General features: G+C 34.5%; 1 protein-coding gene across 4 annotated transcripts; it reads left to right on the forward strand.

The window, feature by feature from the left end:
- Positions 1-1,611: 1,611 nt before the first annotated feature.
- Positions 1,612-5,252, forward strand: LOC107961707 (pentatricopeptide repeat-containing protein At3g42630). 4 transcript variants are annotated; one of them, XR_001701382.2, is made up of 5 exons: positions 1,612-1,907; positions 2,758-2,887; positions 3,000-4,316; positions 4,825-4,911; positions 5,042-5,252. XR_001701382.2 is itself a non-coding variant. In XM_016897780.2 (3 exons), exons 1-3 carry the CDS (start codon positions 1,876-1,878, stop codon positions 4,158-4,160), a joined length of 1,323 nt encoding a protein of 440 aa, XP_016753269.1. In that variant the 5' UTR covers positions 1,612-1,875; the 3' UTR covers positions 4,161-5,252. The 4 variants fall into 4 exon arrangements, 1 of the variants encoding a protein (XP_016753269.1); XR_001701381.2 differs by having other exon boundaries at positions 3,000-4,911; XR_001701380.2 differs by having other exon boundaries at positions 4,825-5,252.
- The last annotated feature ends 13,335 nt before the right edge of the window (positions 5,253-18,587 follow it).

The following is an 18,587-nucleotide window of genomic DNA, read 5'->3' on the forward strand; positions in this document are numbered from 1 at the left end:
ATTGGATACGGGGATGCTTTCCAAAATTTGGACACGAGTACTTGAATCTTAGTGTGGATTTTTAATGATAACAACTTTTTAATGAAAAATGAACCAAATTATGTTTTTAATGATTTTAGTGTAGATCTAAGCTAAAAAATAGAAAAAAAACAGTTGTGATAATTATAATTATAATTTAATTTACAATTATTAGTAAAAAAATCTGATGTGAAAAGGTTGTGTTATTATTATTTTTAAATTGTGCTAATTTTATTGATGTAAAATAGAGTAATTATTAAATAGAATTCTAAGTTTTTTAATTATTACTTAATTAATAATAGTGTTATATACCAAATAAATTTTAAGTTAACTTTATAAGTAATATTCAATAGTTAGCATACTCAATTAAGGAACATTTTAAAAAAATTACCGATAAAAAATGAATAGAACTCTAAACATAAAAAAAAATACATAGCAAAAAATTGTGATAATTATAATTATAATTATAATTTAATTTACAGTTATTAGTTAAAAAATTGTATGTACAAAATATGATAATTATAATTTAATTTACATTTATTAATTAAAAATTTTTGGCCTAAAGAAATTTGTGTTAAATTTTTTTTTTAAAATATTGTGCTAATTTTTTTTGATGTAAAATAAAGTAATTACTTAAATAGAATTCTAAACATTTTAATTATCGCTTAGCATTATATTCCAAATAAATTTTAAGTTAGCTTCATAAATAACTTTCAATAGTTTGACATATTCAATCAAGTAATATCTACAAAAAAAATTAATGGTAAAAAAATGAATAGAACTCTAAGTATAAAACATAGAAAAAAAATTCTAATAATTATAATTATAATTTAATTTATAGTTATTAGTTGAAAATTACTAAAAATGTGATAGTTATAATTTAATTTACAATTATTAGTTAAAATTTATTGACCTAAAAAAAGTTATGGTAATATTTTTAAAAGAATTGTGTTAATTTTATTGATGTAAAATAGAATAATTATTTGAATAGAATTCTAAGAATTTTAATTATCACTTAATTAATATTAGTATTATATACCAACTAAATGTTTAATTAGTCAATTGTTAGACATATTCAATTAAATAGCATCTAAAAGAATTATCGATAAAAAATAAATATTTTTAGTATTAATAAGTTATAATTATATAAAAAAGGAATAAAAAATTAAAAGAACGATTCTTTAAGAGACAATATTTAATTATGTTCAAATAATAATGAGATGAGAAAGTGATCAAAGATTATTTTAATTGATGGTAAGGTACTATAAATCATATTATTTTTAATTTTTTTCTATAAAATTATGTCGTGTGAAACAAACACTCTTAACATCAATTTTCTAATTATTATTATTAAATATGTTTATTAATTTAATTTATTTATTTATTTAATTTAAATATCATTCTTATTTATCTTGAATTGTTATTATAATTGATGCATGTTCTTTCGTGTTTTTTTTAAATATTTTTTAAATTAATATTACCATTTACATTTTTTATATAAAAAATTATTAATAATAAGTAACCATAATTAAAATATCGTATTTAAAAAACTAATTAAAAATTAAATCCACCAAATTACGTGGAACACATTTTACATGGTAGTTTATTTGAAATTTTTTTTCTACATCTTCTATTATCAACTTCCTCCTGCCATCGTCTCTCTTCTGTCTCGTCCCTGCAATAAGTGTTTTTTTTTTTCTTCTCTTTTCATCAGAGTTCTCAACCACTGCCTTGCCCGCTGTTTCTTTTCCGGATCTGACTCGTATTCCGTGTTGGATCGTGTTGACACGGGTACTGCACCCCAAATTGCCGAGTCCGGGTAACGAAGGCTGTGGTTGCCGATGTTTGGCGCTTTCGATGGTTACTTGTCGGCCCTTTCACTCTTGCAGGTCTGGAGTTTGACCAATTCGCTGTCTTTTTGTGGTGAAATTGGATTTGATATTTTTTAATTGTGTTTGTGGTGGTTGATATGATTTCACTATCATTTTATACAAACTATTGAGATTCTTGTTACTTTTATTGGAAAATGAGTGCTTCTGGTGCCAAAAGCTGATAGAACTCACAAAAAAGTCGAATCTTGATTGGCTTTTGGGAAAAAATGAGCTGTGGTTCCGTTTATGTTTTGGCAATTTAAAGTTGTTTTTAAGGACTATATTAGTCTTTATGGAAAATTGGAAGCATGAGTTCTGTTAAGATGCAAAAGCTAATAACATTTGTGAAGAATTAAGTCAATATCATAAATGCATGATTACGCTTTTCATGGAACAAAATTTTCTGTATTGGCAAAATACCGTTTAGTGTTATTTTGGCTTCTTACATTTGCATCCTGAAACAAAAAATGCAAACTGAATGAGTTCATAAAACTATCCTTGAATACAAATGAAAAATCATAGGCATGCCAACTTGAATTCTAATATTTAACATATTTGGGTATTCGATGGATATTGTTATTTTATTTGGATGTGAAGTTGGATGATAATGTTTTGGAAATTATTAGATAATATACGAATTTAAATATCATATAAATTTCTCAAATTCGATTCAAATACCTTAAAAATACTAACTATCCGATGAGTTGTTGTCCATATTCCTCTAAGAAACTTCATTTCTTCTTTCATTGTTGGTCTCTTATTTTATCAAGAATAGATGGCCTAATTAGCCCTTTGGCGGCATCAACAATTAAGTACATGTGGGAAGAAGTAGCCACTCTTTGACCAATTTTTGTTTTCTCTCTCTCAGACTTGAGTTTAGGACCAAAATGGAAGGTCAGTCGCTGCTTATGAGAACACCTCGTGCCTTCTCTATTACCTCTGTCAAATCAAACCCTTCATCACCGAACTTCAACAATAACCAACCTTTATCCCGGGAGGTAATGCCGAGTTCTGCCCTCCTCATTCTCAAGAGTTTCTGTTCTTTTAACTTCCATTCAATTGATTTTATCTCTTTGCTCGGTTTACTTGGTTGTGGGATTTATCTTGAAGATCATTTGGCGATGGAAGAGGGAAGGACGTATCCTTAGGAGGGACAACTTGGTAGATTGTGCTTCATTGGTTCAAACCTTAGCTAGAAAAAGGATGCCTCACATTGCTCATCAGCTTTTACTTGAGTTAAATTCTCAAGGTTTGATACCCAACACTGCTACCCTTTCTGCTCTCATGCTTTGTTATGCAGATAATGGACTTTTTACCCAGGCTGAGGCAATATGGGAGGAAATGCTAAATACATCATCTTTTATGCCTGCTATTCCTCTGGTTTCAAAATTTTTGAATGCTTACGGAAATATGGGGCAATTTCACCGAGTACAGAAAATTTTGGATCACGTAATTCTGCACAGGTTTAACTTGTTACCCCAAGTGTACCCAGTGGCTATCTCTTGCTTTGGAAAGCATGGGCAGCTTGATTTAATGGAGAATACATTGAAGGAGATGGTTTCAAAGGGTTTGTCCATAGATTCTGCCACTGGAAATGCTTTTGTTAGATATTATAGCATTTTTGGTTCCTTAACTGAGATGGAGTCTGCTTATGCTCGCTTTAAAAGGTCCAGACATCTGATAGATGAAGAAGGAATCAGAGCAATGTCATTTGCCTACATCAAGGAGGGTAAGTTCTACAAGTTGGGTGAATTTTTAACTGACGTGGGTCTTGGGAGGACAGATTTAGGCAATCTCTTATGGAATCTCTTGCTATTATCTTATGCTGCCAATTTCAAGATGAAAACCATGCAGAGACAATTTCTGAAAATGCTGAATTCTGGTTTCCTTCCTGATTTGACTACTTTCAATATAAGAGCATTAGCCTTCTCAAGAATGTCTATGTTCTGGGATCTCCATCTCAGCCTTGAACACATGAAACACGAAAGCATTGTTCCCGATTTGGCAACTTATGGATGTGTAGTAGATGCATACTTGGACAGAAGGCTTGGAAGAAATTTAGATTTCATTTTGAGCAATATGAATGCTGATGAATCTCCAATAATACTAACAGATCCACTTGTGTTTGAGGCTTTGGGTAAAGGGGATTTCCAGTCAAGTTCAGAAGCCTTTATGGAGTTAAAGAGTCAAAAGAAATGGACTTATAGGCAGCTAATTGCAGTTTATCTCAAAAAACAGTTCCGAAGGAATCAAATCTTTTGGAATTACTAAATAGTGGTATGCAATTTGTGTTCGGATATGATTCCTCTGGTGGTTGGATAACATTATGTTATTTTGATTCTTAAAGTTTCACTACCTTGGTATTCGAGGAAAATTGTATGGCTTGAACCTAAGGTGTCTCTCCTAGTCCTCAATCCCGCATAGCTGGTGAGCTTAGCTAAGTGGCATTGACTACATCTTGCTATGCTATTTGTTTCATGTCTGAATATGTTTTGGATTTAGATACAAACATGGATGCTTTAAGTAAAATGACAAGATAGAGCGTAATAGCCTTAGACCTGGTTGGCTTGATCAAGTTATAATCATTAATTAGTAACATATTTTTATTTAATTTTAATTCTAAAATATCATTTAGAAAATAATATGATGACTATGAGAGGAGGAAAACGCAGATGTTCAACTGGTGAAGTCCTCTTCTAGAGCCAACCTTGCTTAAATGGCCAAGAGGCAGTGAGTTTCCTTTTTTTTTCATGCCTGGTTATTTCTCTCCCAAGTTTCAAACATTTATGTATCAGAATGGCATGTTTTTAGTGTTTCACATTATCAAGTATAACTATTTCACAATTAAAACTCTTGTGCTCCATACTTCTGCTGCCTTTCTCTAATAATTAAGGGGACACCTGCTAGAACATGTTAAACTTATGCTTCTTTTCAGGAACATTTTTTCACTGTTCTCAGAGAGTCAGATGAGTTGATATGAATCCTCAAGGAGATCGTTACTTCACAAGTCTACATGAGAAGGGTAGGCATCTGAGCAGATTTTTTTGGTTATTTATTTACTTATTTTTACTTTTCTTTGTAGATGGTGGATTTATAATTATACATTTAATTTTTTACATGCTTCGCATTCTGAACTTATTTTATGTGTCTAGCAAAATATATAGGTTACGCATTAAACTCTGGAGTGAGCATTAGCTGAAAAGTTTGCCATTACCAATAAATGTTTATGAGATTCCTTGGGGTTCATGTACTAACTGCTATAGCTCAGTGGTTCATTTATGCATTTCAATATTGCAAAACATGATTTGATGGTATACTGGCTTCTAGTTGTACTAATGTAAATACAGTTGTTGGTAAGCTTCACTGAAAGCCAGAATATTTCCTTACCGACAACCTTTTTTTGTGTGGGGTGGCAAAAATGTTTGTTGGTGAACTTGTTGAGACAGGTATATGCACTTTTCTCCTATTATAGATGTGTTTAGATTTTGTTTCCAGACACACAAATCGCTTCAATTGAAACAGAAAAGAAGAAAGATATGAAAGATTGCAAATAGAAGAATACTTGTAGATGTAGCATTTTAAAGATTAATTGATCAATTACATTCTCCAGAAAAAAGGAAACAAAAGCTATGAACCAGTCCGTGTCTTGGTGCTAAAAAGATGATCAATCAGTTAAACGAGCACGTTATCTGTTGGTTATTTTGGCGGCTTGCAGCTAGGATAGTTATGAGAGAGAAAAGATTCTGGGCCAGTCAGGCTTTGCAATATCAGAGAAGGTTATAGAATGACAAAGTTCCTAAGAGGCCTATCTGAAGGTTCCTTCACTAAGTGCACATATATATTTGGTGTTTTACTAATTACAAGGTTTGCATATCTGACGACACTCATTTCTTTTCAGCCTTGTGCTACCTTTCATCCCCATTTCTTTCCAGTGTAGAGGTAGTTAGATGCATGTAGGACATAAAACCAGTTGCAAGTGGATAGAATTGAAGTGTGAAAATATATTATTCGTGTAATGACTAATGAGGATGTCGATTTCTGCTCATCTGCATAACCTTAATTAGAATAGACACTTGTGAAAAGTGCGAGTGGATTTTCGTAGAGATGAGGTATTAGTTAACTTGGGATGTTGGAAATTTGTCAGGCTAGCACTGGCCGTTGGAGCACTATTCTATATTATTCTAGAGATTATGGCCTATAATGTGTGGAAAGTTTGACAAGACTCAGAAAGGCATATTAGGTTGCTACATGATATGGATTGGGCCCATAGCCGCATCAAGATTAGATTGCTACAATAAGCATGAATTTTCATATCCCGGAACTTTCACTTTATCAACCCGAGACTGGGATAAGCATGGAATTCCGTAGCCTCATTTCTTTTTGCAGGTGTTTGTAGTCTGGTTTAAGTCCCTTTTAGCGCTCCTTAGTGAAAGCTAGTTATCTTCTGTACAGTATAATAATAAAATAGAATAAACCAATGCTTGTTAGATTAAGTGGGGGAAGACCCTTTTGTCCCGTAAGCAAGGTCTCTGGTCTGAGTTTTGTGGATGGATAAAATCGTGCTAGGATTGATTTTCCCATTAAGGGGTTGGACACAGCTCAACGTTGGGTATAGTCCAGGTCCAATGTGGTTACCTGATACAAGACCAAAAAATAATAAAATAGAATATGATCTGTTGCCTGATATAGTTTTTGTTGCATACTCGGTACACGTCACAGATTTTCATTGTGATGATGCGTTGATGTCGAAAATTTTTGCCCTAATGACTACCCCCTCCCCCCCTCCTTATATATGTAGTGCTGTAAATATTGGGGAGGATTGGTGGCTGAACTGAGAACTTGTGATCCATTTGGTTCAAAATGTACATTTGAATCGAGAATCCTTCCAACTGGTTAAGAAGGGGAAATTCGATTTTAAACTTATTTTTAATTTCTTTTTCTAAATGTTATTGTATGTGATGAGATTTAGAAATTTAAATCTTTGAATATATATTGAACTAATTTTTTTACCCGTGAATGTCTTTTATATAAATGTAAATATTTAAGTATTAATTAGATTAACTAAAAAGTGATATAAATTTAAATACATTTGGGAATTCGAATAAAAACAACCATTTGGTTTCTATCAGAATTATTACAACTGTTAAGTATGAATTTGTGTGAATTTAATCATTCAATATCTAAAAATTAATTTAAAACAATTAGTGGTTTAAAAAGGTGAAATGCTGAGAAATTTAAAGCAAAGGGACAAAGTAGAATTTATTGAATATATTAGTATAATTAAAATGGAGTGGCTGATAAATTGGTGAATTATAATGTATTAAAATTAGCGTATACATCAAAAAGAAAAGCTGTTGAGCAAAACAATAAGGAAAAAAAAAGGGCATTACACCAAAAATTAAAAATAATATATTTAAATTATTTAGGTAGTGTTTGGAAAGTTATCTAGTAATTAGATTTGGGTCTAATTGCTTGTAATTATACAAGGTGACATGTTTGGGTAAGCATTGTAATTGGTAGGTCTAGTTGATTTTGGTGTAATTGAATCTAGTTATACTTGCCAATTTTTAGGAGGACGGTGAAAATTGGAGTAATTATACAGGTAATTACACTCAAGTTTAATTTTATATAATTATTTTTATAAAAGTTTGAGTTATAAATTTTTATATTATAAGCATGAACACGTATGGGTGTTAAAGATTGTAAAGACCAAAGATTTATTATATTATAAATCCTAAAACATTACATATCCCTTCACCCTTGAGACACGTGTCGGTAGACCAAGGAGGGTTGACCTCCCATTGGTCGCGCCTAAAAAAATGCTTATCTAAACTTCCCGCCTTGAAACGGAAGGCATTAACCTTTCATACTTTCAGCCATCCACTACAATAAGAAGGCTTCTTATGTAACACCCTAAACTCGGCCTAGATGTTATGGCTGAATCCGAAAGTGTCACATGAAATAGGTTGAAAAACCATTGTCGTTAAGTTAAAACCTTTCCAGTTCATTAGCCTTTATTGCTATTATTAATTTCAAAACTTTCTTTCTTTTAATCATTTAGAGAAAAAACATATTTGTAGTGGAAGTTTGCAAAATCGTTGTGTCCAGAAAATTCGTTCAATATTTTAGAAAACCATTACTTTTGTAAACCATCATAGTTATAAATAAGTAAAAACCAAAAACCCCAAACCAACGTCAAACAGTTTAAAAGAGTCTAGAGTCCCAGATATTACAAACTCAATGCCAAAACTTAAAATAGGTGGTCATCGTCGAGTCCTCCGCTGCACCGATCCGCCTAAGATTGTGGGTTACATGTATAGACAAACAGAAAAGGAGCGAGTTTACGTAACTCAGTGTGTAACCCATCAGAGTTAAGCATGTACACATACAAAATATCACAAATCAGACAGATTCATATTCGGGCTTGGGCCCATGTCAGATATAGATACAGATTCAGGTCTGAGCCCATTTCAAATGCAGACACAGTTACAGATATGCAAATCAAATATCAGAATCCCACCCCCCATCCTTTACACACCATCTCTGACCATCCTTACACACCATGTGGGGTTTAAAACACCCACCCAGCCTTACACACAACGCTGTACCGATGCGGCACATATCAGATATGATGCAGCTGTGCTACTAGATATTAGGCATAATCTGCCTTTTAGAACACTTCCTCCAATATACATCTCCCACCCCAATCACAGTAATAGAACATGCATACAAAATTAATAGATAAATCATGCTTAACATGCTTTCATAAACAGATAACAGATAAACAAAAATAGGCATGCTCATAACCATATTTCAGTCTAACTAATCGTTTGGTTATAGGGTTAGACAGCATTTACCGACCCTACAGTAGGCCCACAGTCGATTAGGATGACCCGTGTGACCCTACAGAAAATTTCAGTACAATGGGCTCACACGCCTGTGTGGGTTACCCGTGTGGGCCCACACATACAGATTGGCCCTACCCGTGTGAATCACACGGCTTGGCCCATTTATCACACACCCGTATGGGCCCACACACCTAATCTGGCCTAGCCTGTGTGGCTCACACGGCCATACTCTGGCCATCATACGACTGTGTCTTACGCACGGCCTGGCCTTTATCGATCACACGGCCGTGTCATCGCACACGGCTTACAACACAGCTTACCACATGACCGTGTGGCGTCGACAGTGGGGTTTTTTTAGCTTTCACTGAACTTCGTTTTTCTACATTTCGGGTACACACCTGATATCGTTTCGCTGCAAAACAATCCTGAGCCTTCCAAAAGCCTAAAAACAGAGTACCCATCAACGATTTAGCTGATTTACTAACAAATTTGATACAAAGGAAACAATACGAAACTCACCTACCGCCAATGACTATCACTGCTAACACATTCTAAACTGTCGGAGCTCTAACTGATGGTCCCCCGTCAATTCCTACACATAACGATCTTATTGAATTACTATTCTTTCAAAAAAACCCTATTAAGATAAACTCCACTGTTCGAATACAATTCAACCAAACCGAAACCTCACTTACCAAGACGCATGACGACCACGGAACAAGGCACCACGAAATTACCATGGAAAAAAGAAAGAATTGAACGATGAAAGGGAAAGAGGAAATGAGGAGAAAAGAAACGCAGAGAAAACAAATGTAACATCTCGAATTAAGGCCTAGCCGGAACAGTGGTTTCGAGACCACAAATCCAAATTAAAATAATTATTATAAGGTCTATGATATGTTTATATGATTGTGTAAAATTTTCATGAAGAAATTATATGTGAGAAATGTTTAATTTGGCTTTAAGGACTAAATTGCGTAAAGTGGGAAAATTGCATTCTAATAGCTAAAAGTATTAAATAGCTATAGAATTTTTAGTGGAAGCCATTATGTAGAAATTAGCCCATTAATAAGTCAGTGGAAGATATTTGTTTGGTATTATTGAAATTAGTTAGAAATTAAAAGGGTAAATTGGTAATTGAGTTAAAAAGGTATAATAAGACAAAAATGCAAAAGTTATCATCTTTATGTTTCTTTCTTCCACCGAAATGAAGAAAAATGGGCAGCCATGGATGACCATGATATTCGGCCAAGCTTCTATGGCTCATCTAGGTACGGTTTTTGTCCCGTTTTTAATTATTTTTATGTTTTCGGAGTCGTGGTAACTCGATTTAGCTATCTCGTATCTTCGTTTTCAAAACTGTTAAAGTTTGTGAATTTTGTCATTGTTGATAAAATGTGTATTTTGATAATTGATGATAGAAAATGCATCCTTATTGTTAGATAAACAACATTTGTAAAGTGATTTTTGATAAAAATGTCGATTAAGGACTAAGTTGAGAAATGTGTTAAATTGTGTGATAAAAGTGTGAATATGTGGAATATGTGGGCTGCTATAAGATAAATATCCGGCTAGGCTTGGGTTGGGATAAAATTGAATGAATTTTATTTTTCGAGCCTAGGGACTAATTTGAAAATAAGTAAAAGTTTAGGGGAAAAATTATAAATTTTCCAAAGTATGATTTTTGGGTCAATTTGAATATTTTGAGTAATAAATAAGCTATATTTGAAATGTTAGATCAAGAAAATCGAGATTCAGGCTTAAATCGAGAAAGTACATGGTTAAGGACAAAAAGGGAATAATTAGTCGTTTTTGCATTCGAGGTAAGTTCGTGTGATAATAATAATACAATGTCTTATTTGAATTGAAATGCCTAATTATTATTATATAATTTGTATGATTTGTTACGAATATACTAGACGAATAATCGACAAACGAGTCGTATGATAAAATTGGTAAGACAATAATGTTATTGTGATTTGTGATTGAAATCTGAACTGATATGATAATTCAGATGCGTTGAATTATATGTTTGTGGCACTATGTACGTGATTGTGTTATGCTTCACGAAATTATATTGTATGCTATGTATATGCAATGACCTAAAACATATGTTTATGATGTTTGATAACATTGTAATGAATGGTAACTTGGTGTTAAAGAGTGATATTACACGAAATATGCATGACGAGATTTGAAGTGGTAAAACTCTCGGTTGAACCGTAGGAATAGATCGCATATCCATGCCATGATACTAGGGTTATGTATGAGCCAGTGTAAGACCATATTTGGAACATGGCATTGGCATTGTTATGTGAGCCAGTGTAAGACCATGTCTGGGACATGGCATCGGCCTCAATATGTGAGCCAGTGTAAGACCATGTTTGGAACATGGCATCGGCATTGTTATGTGAGCCAGTGTAAGACCATGTCTGGGACATGGCATCGGCACTGCTGTATGAGAGCCAGTGTAAGACAATGTTCGGGACATGGCATCGGTATTTTACCCTTTTGTATGAGGCTTATCGGGTATCCTTTAGTATTCCAACTGGTTCAACAAGTGATTTAAAGATTGTATCATGATTGAGAAAAGTTATGATTATGTTGCAAGTGGTATAGGAATGTGTGCAAAACTCATGAGAAATGATTTCAGTTTATGATGCACCTTTGGTAAGGATGCAAATAAGTAAGTCATGCCCATGAGAATGATTTTGTGATGACCTTGTGATTATGGGTCTATGCTTATAATGTATAAATGTGTATTTTTACCATGATGGTTGAAATGATTTGTAAAGGTGTTATAAACTTAGTTATCATTATTTTACACTAAAATAGTTTTGGACAGCAGCAGTAGTCTGACTTTAAAAATCCACCAAAAATTATGGAAATTGAGTTAGATGTTGAATAAAATATGAAATTAAAGCTTATCGAGTCCAGTTTCACATAGAAGAAACGGTGTAAGCAAAAGAATTTCATGTTATGAGATATTTGGATTTTTGTGAGATAGGGTTAGAGTGATTTCGGGTTCCCTTGTCTTAACTTTGGAAAATAATTAAAAATTGTATGAAAATAATTATGGGTTAGAATTCATATGAGTCTATTTTCAATAGAAACAATCAAGAACATCATCCGAATCTCGTACTGTGAGATAATTAATTTTTAGTAAAGAACGGTCGAAGCTGTCAAACAAGAACATCATCCGAATCCCGTACTGTGAGATAATTAATTTTTAGTAAAGAAGGTCGAAGTTGTCAAACAACAGAACAGGGGTAACTTTGAAGAATAAACTGTACTTATTGGTTAATCCATAAATTCTAAAAATTTTATGGTAGACATATATATGAGTCTAGTTTCAAATTCTTTTAATAGATCTTAATTTAGAATTTTGTAGCTCAAATTATCAGTAATTTAGTGATTATAAATCACGTAGATAGCTTGGTTGGAATATGAATAAATAGTGGAATTATGTGCAATTATGATTGTGTTACCTTAACATGTTGTAAGAATATGGTAAAAATATGTCAATAAATCTCTTATTATTTTCATATGGACTTACTAAGCTATATAGCTTACCCCTTCCTTTTTCCTCATTTTATAGGGTCACTAAGCTAGCTCTGGTTGGAGATCATTAGAGATTCTATCACACTATCCAGCTATTGAAGGGTATAAATGATTTCAAGTACTTTAAGTTTATGGCATGTATAGGGACTTAGTCAATTGGCTATGTGTCATTTGATTTGGCCAAATGTATTGGATCATAATGGGAATATGATCCATTTTGTATATGGCCATGTGATGTGGCTCATATTGGTTATTGGGTTGTAAACCTATCCATATATGCATGCATGTGCTAAAGGTTTCATATGGTGTGGTCATGTGTGTTTGGTATGGATGAATTGTGAATGTGCCCTAGATTACTTGATGATTTTAAAGTGACTAAATTAGCTTATGGATAGACCTTAGCATAAGTATGAAGTGTAAGAATGTGTTAACGATAATCATGGCATGAAGTTGATAAGTTTAAACTAGGAAAAGTACGGTGCCTTTTGCATGAATAAATTGATATGAAATTGCGACGAAAAGTGCCATTGAAGTTATGTTTAAGTGCTAATGAGGGTGCCAAATGGCTTGGTAAATAGCCGTTTTCTGGATCACACGGGTAGAGACACAACCGTGTGTCTCATCATTGTGGAGGACACGGTCTAGCACACGAGCGAGTGACTTGGCCGTGTGACCTGGCCGTGTGACCCTATTTTTTTGCTGACATTATAAACAGAGAGTTGCACGGGCTGAGGACAGGGGCGTGTCCCAAGCCACACGGGCGTGTGTGACCACACGGCCTAACTTACACAGACGTGTGACTCTCCAAACATGGAAAATTTCCTAAGTGTTGTAAAAGGTTCATAAGTTCTCGATTTAGACCCAAACCACCCCCGATATATGTTTTGGGCCTTGTGAGCCCATATAAGGGACATTATGAACATGAATAAATGTTTTTATTTTGAATGAAATTTTATGACCCAGTTATGTGTACATTTTAGTTCAGTAATGCCTTGTACCCTGTCTCAGCCTGGGACTCGGGCAAGGGGTGTTACAAAAAAGACGTTAATTTTTTTCTGGAAGGGAGAGGAAAACAAAAACTAACCAAATATCCCAGAATCCCTTAACTCTCTCCACTACCCACCTCCTGATAACCTCCACAGAATTTCTGTTTGACCAAAACTCTCTCTCTTTCAGTCAAACGAACAAAAATAAACTCCCACGCTCACACAGGGATTTGAACATAAAACCTCCACACCACACACAGACTCCATCCTACAAATAATTAAATATAAGCCCACTGAATAAAGACAAGGCTTAAGTCAAAAAAATAATAAAATTTGCTAAAGCTAAGGCTTGAACTTGGGACCTCTCACACGTACCCAGAATACTTAACCACTGTAGTAGATACATAGTTGTGTTAAAATTATCCAAAAACAAAAATAGAAATATTGGGGCGTCCATTGCCTTTAAGATCCCAAGGCATTCGCTTTTTAAGAGTGAACACTCTCCTAGCATGAATGCACTTCCAAGAAAATAAGGAATTTATTTATTAATAACAACCTCGTACTGATAGAGACTCATGATATACGCTCATAATTGTATCTTACACATTTAGTCCCACTAAATGTGTATCTTGCCACGTCATCCTAACAGATAAAAGAACCTTCCTAAAAGTACCCTGAGAAAAGATAAAGTCAGGATCAATCTTTTAGCACCCTAAAGTCACTCTAAGCAATTGTCTTTTTTGATCAACCTATCCCCTTGTCCTTATTCTAGCTCTCAACCTTTTTAGGTGAAATGGCTACCGTTGCACCACCTTAATCTCCTCATTGTCTTCCTTTATTGTTGACCGTTGTATCAGCAATTGGTGCGCTGAATGTGAACTTAACAATGTCTCACAATTAGAATGATGTTACCCACAACTCCAAAAAGAATGGCACCAACCCCGCCAATTCCTCTACTCTGATAAATGACAATGTAACGCCCCTCGCTCGATCCGGTCACCAGATCCGAACAAGGTGATGTTACTGTCAAAACTCAAACCATTGGAAACCAGTAATGTATGTAATATACAAGAGCAAGACTTGGCAACTTGTTCTATTTTTGGCACACTCAAAGTTTGCATAATAGATATCTTATCCAATCTTACATATTGTCTTGAATTCGAAGAAGTTTATGCTAATTACAGTAAAACCAGATTCTTAATTTATTGGCATACAAACTACTCTGATACGCACATGTTACTAAATACAATTAATAGAATTATAATTAACAACTACAGCTTCTGGCTTAGTCTTTTCCTTGAAATTTAAAACGGGTTTTAATATCTAAAAGCACTAAATCGAGAAACATGGTGAACTAAGTGAGTTCTCAAATTTTTATTCACCCCTGCATACAACTCGCATGGGGAATAATTCATATATAAAAAAACTAACACGTCACACATTTCACTTGTGAATATAAACAAGACGCATACAATACACTTCGTTCAATTAAGCAATTTGTCTTCACTCCCTGTGAACATGCGTGTTACGACAAGTTTAGATAAATTTACCCATAACATCTTATAAAAAGTGAATTATCTTGGCGAAGTCATACTTAACCTATACGTTCTAGACACATGCTTGTGGAAATGCATTCGTAACTTTATGTATATGGACACATACCTGAAGATTCATGTTTTTGTTAAAGTATGCCCAAAAACCAATCATGAGATGATTGTAATTACATACTTGTTTTACTTTGATTGATAATATAAGGCATTACAATTGTTATTTCAGTTTCTTTTTCTGTGTGTATAAATAAACTAATTAATAACAAAGTCCTGAAAATGATATGATTATTCTTAAAAGATACTTAGTAAAGTATTTGAAAGTTTTCAAGTGAGCATTTAATAAAACTGTCCTGTCTTTTATTACCTAAACAACTGAATTTAAATAGAGGAAAGAGTCATAACCTAATTGGGAAAATAATTCCCTTATTCTAATAAACTACTAAAAGATAAAATCAAATATTCTAAAATATCTCAAATAATTTATTCTAAGATTTATCTACCTAAATAACTTTAAAATATATCCCAAAGTATATGGGTTTCACATATTTCAACACCCTCCCTCAAGTTGGTGCATATATATCAATCATGCCCAACTTGCTTACAAGAAAATCAAAGCTTGTCTTAGAGAGCCCTTTGGTGAGTATGTCAGCAATTTGTTGTTTTGAAGGAACAGACGGCATGCACACTTATCCTTCTTCAATCTTCTCCTTGATAAAGTGTCTATCAATCTCAACATGTTTAGTTCTGTCATGCTGGACTGGGTTGTGAGCAATACTAATGGCAGGTTTGATATCACAGCACAACTTCATGGGTGAAGTTATTTGCTTTCTCAGCTCTGCCATAATTCTTTTTAATCACATCATTTCACAAACCTTGAGCCATTTATCTAAACTCAGCCTCTGCACTACTTCTTACTACAACATTTTTTTTTACTTCGCTAAGTCACAAGGTTTCCCCAAACAAATGTACAGTATCCTGATTTAGATGTTCTATCTGTAAGTTCATTTGCAAATAATGCAACATATACCATTCTTTAAATGCTTTGCATGTATGGTAAGTATGTATATAATTAATGAGATGTTGTAGCATGTGTTTAAATGCTTACATTTTTATTATGAATGATGCCTTAATTATTCCATGAGTATGTGATTGGTGCTATGATACAAGTGACATGTCACTAGGAATTATGAAATCTAAACTCATTGAGTTGTGGTCTGAGTTCATGATATATGTGACGTCCGAACTCATTGAGTTGTGGTCTGAGTTCGTGATATTTGTGACACATGTTCTGGCGTCCGGGTACTAGTCTCGTATATTTTATTGATGGTGGGGTAGTTCGACATATGTTGCAGATACCTGATAGCCTGCACCAGTAGACCCGTAAGTAGCTCGTAAATGAGCAACATGTGATCCGAGATATGAAGTAGCATTGGCTACAAATAAGGCACTTAGGTGTATCCGATAGTATTCCGAATGTTCAACGGGTAGTCCTAAAAAAAGTTCAATAAGTAATTGTAACGATTGCATCAAGACACGAAAGTAAGTTATTATGTGCAAGTGGGAACAGGTATGTATATCGAACTCATGTGAATAACATGAAGTATGATGAGCTCGTGGTAAGAACATGTGTATATATATGTATGAGGAATAAGCTTATGAGATTTGATAAAATGCAAGATTATGTTCGTTATGTTAAATGTATGAATTATGCTTGTTTAAGTTGCATTTTATTTACATGTGAACTTACTAAGCTTTATGCATACCCCCTTTCTTTTCCATCTCTTATAGTTTTGCCAAGTTAGCTTGGGGAACGAAAGTCGTCGGAGGAACGATCACACTATCAATTGAACATTTGGGTATAGCTAGCCTTATTATTTTGAGTATGGCATGTATAGGGACTTGACCTTTTTTTATGTGTCATATTGATTAGCCAATGTGTTGGCTCATGATGCTATTATGATTATTTTGTATATGGCCATGAGAGGTGGCTCATATTGATTATTTTGGGTTGTAACCCTAGTTATCAAGGTATGCATGCAAATGTGCTTGTGCTTTAATGTGGTTATAGTTGTTTATGGTTAATGGGTGTGACAGTTGACATATATGTCGGGTGCATGGAATATTACAAATGTGTATGCAATAAATGTGGTACAAATGTATAACTCGAGAATAGGTTAGCGAAGATGATAGACAAATATGAGATTGGTGTGGAATGCCATATGAAAGCATAATAGTTTGGATAGGTGATAGGTTGACATTGACAAGTCATAAGTTAATAATGTTTATGCTTAAGTGATTAAAGGTGCCATATTGTATGTCATAAAGTGGATTTAAGTATGTGAGTGCTTAAGGGTGGCAAATGGCTTGGAAAATAGCCTAGAAATTGTCCACACGGCTTAGACACATGGGCATGTGTCTAGGCCATGTGTGACACACGATCTACCCCATGGGCGTGTGATCTGGCCATGTGTCCTCTACAGCCTAATTATGCCAAATAGAATGCCCAGTAGTAAACACACAGGCAGAGACACAGCCGTGTGTCTCAACCGTGTGAAGGACACGACCTTAGGACATGGGCGTGTGCCCAGGTTGTGTGAAGTCTGCCCAGGCGTGTGACTTGGCCGTGTGACCTTATTATGTTGATGACGTCATAGTCAAAGAGTTACACGGGCTGAGGACATGGGCGTGTCCCAAGCCACACGAGCATGTGTGATCACATGGCTAACACACACGGGCATGTGACTTTTCAAAATAAGAAAAATTTCCTAAGTTATCCTGAGGTCCTAAAAGTTCTCGGATTAGTCTCGAACCACTCCTCGTAGGCCCTTATAAAGGAAATTTGCATTTGATTGAAAAGTTTTTAATTCGAACAAAATTTTATGGCTCGGTTTTATATGAATGTTCATGTTTAAGTCTGGTAACGCCTCGAACCCTATCATGGCGTTGGATACAGGTAAGGGGTGTTACATTTAGTGGTATCAGAGCTACAGTTTAGTCAGTTCTCAGACTAACGTAGCATGTGTATGAGTCTAGCTATACGTGCCATACATATATTATATTATGATAGTGTGATGACTCCTGGCGATTTAAAAATGTGTTTTTATATAGTAAATGGATCCCGATAGAGCGATGGCGGATGATGTTGAAAGTAACGCACCTGCTCCTGTTGAAGGAGTAGTGGCGTCTGATAGTAGACCCATAACTATTAGTAAAGGAGAAGGAGGCAGAGAAGCCTTTCCCCACATGATGGATGCATGGTACACGGGGTTCGTTCGAACAAACCCGAACGCTCAACCTCCCTCACCCTCTCCAAATCCCCAACCTATACCCCAAGTGCCTCAAGGTATGAAGTTTATAAGGTTTCATAGAACCTCAATTGATAGAATTTGAAAGCAAAGAGCCAAGGAGTTTAGGGCCAATGCCGAAGATGATCCCGAAAGGGTAGAATTTTGGCTCGAGAATTCTATTCAGGTATTCGATCAGCTATCATGCACGCCTGATGAATGTTTGAAGTGTGCTATTTCCCTATTGAGAGATACGGTATACCACTGGTGGAAAATATTAGTTTCAGTGGTACTGAGAGAAAAGGTCACATGGGAATTCTTTCAAGAAGAGTTTCGAAAAAAATACATCAGTAAGCGATTCATCGATCAAAAACGTAAGGAATTTCTCAATTTGAAACAAGGCCGCATGTTAGTCATTGAGTACGAAAGAAAGTTTGTTCGACTTAGTAAATATGCTCGATAATGTGTA

The sequence above is a fragment of the Gossypium hirsutum genome, chromosome A06 (assembly GCF_007990345.1).
Source record: "Gossypium hirsutum isolate 1008001.06 chromosome A06, Gossypium_hirsutum_v2.1, whole genome shotgun sequence".
Taxonomy (NCBI): Eukaryota; Viridiplantae; Streptophyta; class Magnoliopsida; order Malvales; family Malvaceae; genus Gossypium; species Gossypium hirsutum.